Source organism: Python bivittatus, unplaced genomic scaffold (genome assembly GCF_059951505.1).
Source record: "Python bivittatus isolate LINGU-HERP-01145 unplaced genomic scaffold, Pbiv_v1 ctg000610_np1212, whole genome shotgun sequence".
NCBI lineage: Eukaryota > Metazoa > Chordata > Lepidosauria > Squamata > Pythonidae > Python > Python bivittatus.
Genome location: NW_028277088.1, coordinates 39,107,263 through 39,115,695, shown reverse-complemented (window position 1 = coordinate 39,115,695; position 8,433 = coordinate 39,107,263). Strand labels below are relative to the sequence as shown.

General features: G+C 35.1%; 1 protein-coding gene across 1 annotated transcript in view; it reads right to left on the bottom strand.

The window, feature by feature from the left end:
- Positions 1 to 499: 499 nt before the first annotated feature.
- The window catches only part of ZCWPW2 (zinc finger CW-type and PWWP domain containing 2), a 28,895-nt gene continuing 20,961 nt past the window's right edge, over positions 500 to 8,433 (bottom strand). Inside the window, exons 7-8 of the mRNA XM_025173079.2 lie at positions 3,040 to 3,158; positions 500 to 734 (exon numbers count right to left, since the gene is read on the bottom strand). Coding sequence (XP_025028847.1) covers positions 558 to 734; positions 3,040 to 3,158 — 296 coding nt within the window. The 3' untranslated portion in view covers positions 500 to 557. The remainder of the gene's footprint in view (positions 735 to 3,039; positions 3,159 to 8,433) is intronic.

Below are 8,433 nucleotides of genomic sequence, written 5' to 3'. Positions count from 1 at the left end.
TTATCTATGCCCATATGAGAAAACAGTTCCTAATCTCACTAAGAATAAACAGAGTTTACTGCAAATTGGTGGCTCCATTGAGAACAGCCCAGTGAGAATTATATCTATGGAACAAAGGTGTGATCCATCAATGATTCTTAACAAAGAAAATCATATAATTAATTACGTAAAATTGAGACTTCCAGTTAAAACTCCTATTGAATTTTCATAATGACTTCCTGAAAAGTTATAAATAAACTGACTTGCTGAAAAGCTTCAGAAATTCAGAATCTCTCTATATTGAAGTATGACCAATCTTTATTTTCTAATTTTTACAGAAAACAGCATCTAAAAGTACATGACGTTGCTATTAACTCTTGCTGTATAATATGAATGCAGACCAATTAATATGGGCCAAGTGCATTATCAGTTTTATCAACAAATGTGACCCCTTGTTAAAGTAAATCTAACTTCAAGTAATCTATATTGTTGAACTGCTTTTAAGATTCTCCCACTATATGTGAAAAAGGATGCACTCTAAAGCAGTAAACAGTATAATAGATTCTCTCTTATCTGTGCTACAAGCTGCCTTGGAAGTTAGCCATTAAAGAATCTATTTCTTTAAACTGTTCTGTTATGCTCTCAATGCACTCTCCAGCCTTGAAAGCTTTCCCATCAATTATAATACAGTCTTCTTGAGTGTTGATTTCCATTGGTCTTCTTTCTTCACTAACTTCTGTACAGCAGTTAAGTATCTAGATCCAAAAAAGAAAAAAGATAAGGACCTCATTCATGTAGTGACTATATTACGTAACTTTGCAACTGTGTTTACTTGATCCAATAAGAAGAGATGGCTCATTATGTTCCCATAGCTAATGATTAGGTTCATACTTCCTGCTAAGCTATAACGCGGTTTGTCTTATTTTTGCTAAGCACATTGCATGACTCAGTCCATTGCAGTCTGCAAACAAGGTTTAATCTAGCTAGATGTGATAGTTAATAAACCATGATTTTATAACCATGGAACTATGAGATGTATAAATATAAATGTGAATCAAGAACCACAGTACAGTATTCATTTGGTGAATTAGCTAGCTGTTTCTTTATGGAAATGTGATCTCTCATCTGGAAATTCTGCACTAGATCCAGATCCTATTGTTGCTTAAAGATATCCAAATGAAAGAAATAGAACTAACCGAAAACCCATCAGCTTTAATGTACTGGATAGATTGACAAGTTTATTGCTGACACTTGGTTGTGTATAATTCATTTTTGAATTGTTATATTTATTGCTGTTCACTTGGTCTATTGTGAACACAATCTTGTGAATTGTGATCCAACTGGAATTTGTTGGAAAATGGAATAACAGATGTAATTAATATATAAATGAGTAAATCTAGTTGAAGACTTATGCTTCAACTAGACACATTTGCCACATTGCTACTGTTATGAGAACAGATTAGGTGAATAGCAATAATTATAACAACACAAAAAGCAAACAACTTAAAATACACAAACTGTTTAGAAGCTGGCCATGCTTTTTGTTCTCTATGTGATCCTGGAAATAGTCGGCAGATGCTGAATTCATGCATTAAGGTAAACTTGTTTGAATGAGGCATAAATAAATTAATATAGGATTGTTTTATAATAGTTGTTGAAAACATCCAGAAATTAGACATAAATAAACATTCATATAGCAGCCTTCTTCTTTATAAACAAACAATACAATTTGCTGACTCTCACATACACGTAGATCTCGAGTTACAACTGCAATTGGGACTACGATTGCTGTTGCTAAGCGATGCAGTCATAAAGTGAGATGTCACTTGATCATATTGCTTAGCGACAGTGATCCAGGCAGTCTGGTTGTTGTCCTAACCCAAGATGTTCAGGTCGTTAAGTAGGATGAGGAGAGAGTCCCAGGTAAGGAGCAGGGGGTGCCATGGTGGGTGGGGAAGGCCCTGGGAGGCCTGGTACAGGCTGCGAGAGAGTTAGGGGAGGGGGTGCTTGGTGAGGTGCAAGCTCAGAAGCACTGGGGAATTAGAGCCCAGGGTGCATGCGATTGCAGGGAGGCCAAGAAAGAGGGTACAGGTTACATGTATGCATGTGTGCAATTGCAGGGAGGCCAGGGAAAGAGAGCATGGGGGTGCGTACATGCGAGCGCAGGGAGGCCAAGGAAAAAGGGCGTGTGGTGGGTGCAATCACAGGGAGGGCATGGAAAGAGGGCATGGTTGTGTGTGCAAGCACAGGGAGGTCGAGGAAAGAGGGTACAGAGTACGTGCAAGTGAAGGGGGGAAGGAGGGCACAGTGCATGCAAGCAAGGAAAGGCTGGGGGAGAGACTTATCCCAGCAATTTGCGACCTTCCTTGCCAGCTTCCCATTGACTTTGCTTGTGGGAAGCCGGCAGGGAAGGTTGCAGAGGGCGATCATGTGATTGCGGGGCACTTGTAAGTGTGAACGGGTTGCCAATCACCCAGATCATGATCACATGACCACAGGGGTGCTGGGATGGCTGCAATTTCAAGAACCAGTCGTAAGTCTCCTTTTTCAGCACTATTGTAACTTTGAACAGTCAATGAATGAATGGTTGTAACTCAAGGACTACCTGTATTCCTTCTGCCTCTTTAAAAATGTACTAAGTGTGGCAGGATAGTATTAAAATAACAGTTGTTTGTTGTTATGCTCAAAATAAAAAGCTCATTGGTCAATATACTGGGATCCCACTGATAAATATTTTATTTATTCACTAAAAAAAATTAATTTAAAAAATTAGATCTATATATTTCTACTTATTTGAAGGGCACAAGCTTTTATTTCTCAGATTAACAGTGAAACTGTTTATTTTCATGTTTGGAGTGAACACTTTTTGCAAATGAATTCTGCAAATGAATATCTTGGTAAATATTTCAAAATCTAAAATCAGCCTAGTCCCATATATGTTTATCTAAAGTAAGTCTCACTGATTTCAGTGGGATTTACTCTTGGGTAAGCATGCATAGAATTTCAGTTTTTTTCTTCTAATTAGTAGCAATTCCTGGACTTGCAATGAATAATTCATACCTCTTCTGTCTCATTATTGTCCTCTCCATCCCCAGATGATTCAGAAGGCTTGGAGGTGACTACTACTTGATTGAGAATTTTGTCTAAATCTTTCAGTATAATTTCTGTCTCGGTTACAACTAATAAAATACAATAACATTTTCACTAAAAATATACAATGTACATTACTACAATTCTATGTATTGCTCAATTTACTTCAACTACAGGCATTAACTGGAAATGGCAATCATTACAACTCATTTTTTTAAATGTTTCATATGTTAACCTGTCAATAAAAATGTATTGTTAAAATTCAGAATAACTCTACTGATATGAAACTCCTTCCAAATGAATGCATCTGAATTACTGGGGGATCGTTTCCAAGTTTAATTGAGTGGGAACATAGATTCTATCAATGACATATTTTCACCTAAAATACAAAAGAATACCTTTTTCTAGAAATCCACAATTGTTAAGGAAGAATAAGTTATTGGTTCATAATAAGCAATAAAATGGGCATATATCCCCTGATTCGTGTTAGGGCTTAGTGTGGAACTTAGCCAACCTCTCCAACCTTGAAAGCTTTCCCATCAATTATAATACAGTCTTCTTGAGTGTTGATTTCCATTGGTCTTCTTTGGGAAGGGGTGAAGACCCGTGAAGAAGAGAAAGGCTACCACTCAGTGAGCCAGAAGAACTCACAAGGAAGTGGTATCTAACATGCCAGTGCTTTTGTTCTATTTAACTTAACACTGTTTTGCTCTCTGTCCCACTGATTTCAGAGGTATTTAGGATTAACAAGATTGGATCCAAATTTGTATGACTAATCTGCATGAGGGCAGGAATGGACATTCTGCATGTCAGACAAGGGTTATAACCTCTATGTTAGTGAGAAAGATCTGCTATAATACAAGCAGGAAATGGAAAATTGCAAGAAAAGAATTTTTATTTTAAATGTGATTGTTATGCCTCCATGTATGTGCACTTCAATACTTTAAGATATGTATGTGTATATGCTTATGTGTGTGTGTCCAGTACAATCTGCCTATGGAAAGAAAAGTAATTGAAAATTGTTTTCATGGAACAGAAGGTTAGGAAGGCACAGCAGCAGGGAATCGACCAAGAGCAGGATGTGGTGGCCTGCAATCCAGACTGAATACCTTACAGGCTGCTACCAAAATGTTTCAATCCAAATAGGGTTTTCTTAAATGGTATTTTCAGGAATATATTATATTTTTGCTACACAGTATTTTCCTGATTTTGGATACAATTCATACACATTGAAGCCAACAGCCAGATGATACTTTTATTAAGGATATACATCCTGAATTTATAGGGAAAATAAAGGAGTTAAACTTTAGTTTACAAATTTAATTAACAAAACAGATGATAATAAATATCATCTCCTTTGATGTTAACTAATGCCATTCCTATTGTGTTTTAAGAACAAACAGGGCAGCAGAAAAGGTTTTACTTAAAGCACTCTATTACTGTTTGCAAACATGTCTACTATAAAGGTTTTGCATACTATTTTAAAAATATTTATTAAGCCATTTTTACTTTGGAAAATCAGTGAAAATCACAGCAATTCATATGCCAGCTATTAAAAGAAAGTTATTTTGAATGTAGAGTACCCTGAAAAACTACTTTTTCAGTAGGATAATTGAATAAGACAATATGAAGTTCATATCTGTATGCTTTCCTGCTTACTAATGGAGCTGTTTACACTTTATAGATACTGTAAAATCTTGAAATTAATGCATCATCTATCTTCAGATTATCAAGCCATTATCTGATAACTGCAACTACTATGTTAATCCACAGGAAAAACAGATGACTTACTATAATGAACTAGTACCCCTAATTTGCTAATTTATAAATTAAGATAGATGTATATGGTACAAGGAAGACCATACATTTCAGATTGTTCATTGTTACATTATTCTACTTTCAGTGTGTACAATTTACAGAATGTTTGAATTGGATGGAATTCACTTCTAGGTCTTGAAGAATTTATCCAATTGTACAGTAATTCAACAGAAGCCTTTTTCCAAGGGCTATCTTAAGATGATGCCAAATGTCTATGTGGAGAGCCTTCTCAATTCCCAGTAATGAAACACACTCTTTAACTGTTCAGTTTCTTGCACACACACATACGTCAGCTGGTTCCAGGTTCATAATAAGTTTTAAAAATATGAGCAACTCTCCTTCCCAAGACTATTACTTACACACATGCATTTTCTGTTTCCCCTTATATATTATGCTATCTATGTTATGATATATGTGTGTCACATGACCATTTCTAAATTTTAAACAAAGGTTTTGAATTTAGTATTTTCAACCAGTTGTAGGCTGAGAACTATGCTTATTTCTCCATTGTCTGTGCTTGTTATAATGGTGATTGCAATACAGCCTAGGAAAGGATTGTATTTATGTAGTGCCATGATGCTATGCTGAATCATGGCAAAGCTGCTGCTGATCATCTTTCACCCTTGTTTTTCCTTATTTTTATCTTTGTCACTTGAATATTTCTGTTAAAATTTCCAGGACCAGGCAAACTGCCAACATCTGGTCCTTGAGACTGAGCAGAGGATTTATAAAAGATATTCAATTATATATTTTTCACTTAAAGAAATGCAATTTACTTAGAATAATAGCTAGCAATAGCTGCTGTGATCTGTACTTTTGAACTGCAGGTAACATTAGACATAGTATGGAAAATCATTAGAAAGGGCACATTCTGCTGTGTGGGTATTATATTTTTGGATACCTAAGCAAGATCTATGTAGTAAAAAAAGAACTTCAGACCATGGAAATAACTTGGATTTCCATCAGCACAAAAACGCATACTGGAGGATTTGGATTGAGTTGTCAATGTAACAAGTGTAAACAAAATCATAATTAGCCGAATGTATTATTCTGTCCTTGATCAGACAGAAGATAAGGCTGCTAGATGATACAATAGATGATACAATAGAAACAAAGCAATTATTATTTACCTCCCTCTCTTCTTTCCAACAAAGTTGTTGCTAAGCCAGTTCAAGAGGTTGCCATGTGGCAGCTAGTAAATGAATGAATTGTGGGTAAGCACTTTACTAATCAATATTGCACATTTCTTAAGTACCATGTTCCCACAGCATCAATTTGTATTTCATACCACATCACCAATCATGAACATAAGCAATGTCATGCAAAGCTCAGAAGAATGAGAAGTAGATGACAAAAGAAATGAAAGGCCAAAGGTAAGAGAAAAAGAAATCAAAAGTACACCAACACTATTCACTATATCTTTCATACTTTCTACCCTTATAAATCTTCCTTACTCCCATCACATCCATTTGTCACTTCATATACTTTCTGTTGTTCTCTAAATTCCTCACCTCTTTTTCTGAGGATCTCATCCATTTAATTCATCCAAGACTTTCTCTCTGTCTTTTTTCCCCTCAAACCTCCCCTCATTTACTCTCCTTTCATATTTCTGTTTTCCAGTTCAACCCTCATACATTCTTACTATATGAATTCCATATCTCATAGGATTCTGTTCCATTCTTTTTCTACTGGTCATTTATTCAACTATTAGCACCTGTTCGTTCATGACCTTATCTTTTCCAATTTTATCATACATGCTTCTTAAGTACCACATTCCCACAGCATCAACTTACATGTTTCTCCTGACTTACCCAACTCTCATTGCTGTATAACCAAAGAGGCAGAAACATTCTTACAAACATTGATTTTCATTTCTTCCAACAAGCATTCATTCCATGACACACACCACATACCACTCATTCCATTTCTACTGCACTTCCACACCTTAAAAGTCTCCATCTATTTCGCCATCTTCAGTCAGCATTTACTGAGATATACAAATCTACCTACTTTGTATAGTCTTTCACTATTTATGTATAACTTGCATTTTTTGTTCCATTTTGTTTGTCATAGACAACTACCTTAGTCTTAAGTACATAAATGTTCCAATGCACACTCCTTATGCAATCAATCTAACTTTTATTGAAACTCATTAGGGCCAACCAACAGTATCATCATCAGATTACAGTATCTACACAGTCATTTCCCCAAACATACCTCTAAGAAACATGCCTTATGTATGTATCATAAATATATTAAACAACCAAGGGGACATCATATGTCTTGTCTTACTTTCTGCTTAATGTTGGACCATTCACTAAGCATTCCATATGTTTTACTTCCACACTGGCCTTGTTACAATCATCAACCACCTCCAAAACATTCCACAATTCAAATGTATTCACTTATTATATGCTTTCTCTAAATCAAACATAAAACAAACTTTATTTGTCTCATATTTTTGTCAGAGACCTAGTCAAGAACAAAAATCTTATATGTCCATCCCCTACCCAGCATAAATCTGCATTGCACTTTCCAAATTAGACTACCAAAGTTGAGTACAATTTTAAGGCACTTGGAATGAAATCAAATTTTAAAAATTTATCAGAAATAATATATTAAAAGAAATCTAAAAGACAAAAAAAACTGATTTACTGAGTTACTACAGCTATTAAGCAAAATACCAATTATTAAAAATAAAACTGGTAAAATACTTAAAATGTAAGTCAATAGTGACTAAAATGTTAAGCTCCCTTGGCTCTTGCATTGTACTACAGAAAGGAAGAGCTTACCATCAACCACAAAACAACTAAATCATAGTATTTTGAAAAGATTCTTTTATTCATTGTTACTCCTGGAATATTAACAACACTAGCAAAAAACAAACCAGATCATTTAAATATCTAGGAATTCTATTTCAGTTTGACATCCTGCTCCGAACAATTGAGATCCCTGCCTCTGAAAGGTCAACATATGATGAATACTGCCCTCCAGTTTGCTTCATGAAATGGCAATAAGTACATCATAGTTGCAAATAAAATCTTCATAGGCAAGGATGTGAGTCATCTTCTCTATGGCCCATAGCTCTGCAGCTATTGCAGTGTTGCCCTTACAGAAGCTGTCTAATCAAGAGTATATGTTTTTCCAAGATCCAGTTTTGACATTACTAAAAAATTGTGGTATGTTCCAAAATTAGCATATCTCATCATTGTATCCTTCTCTCAATCACAAGATAAGTCATAATTTTAGATTCATATTGATTCCTTTACATGTCTGCACATAAACAGATTTATGTTTTATACCATATATTCCAAACAACCCTTTTCTAAGCAGATATTCACCAGACAATCATGATTTTTATTTATTATGGGACTCTGAGTGGCCCAATATCTTACTTTTGTATTTTCTCACTCATCAGTTCATGTCACATTACAGAATAACATTTACCCACAGCATGCATTCATTGAGAATGTTATACATCTTTTCCTAAAGATCATTGTGACTCCATTCATGCCACTATTATCAACATATGAATTCCTACATTCA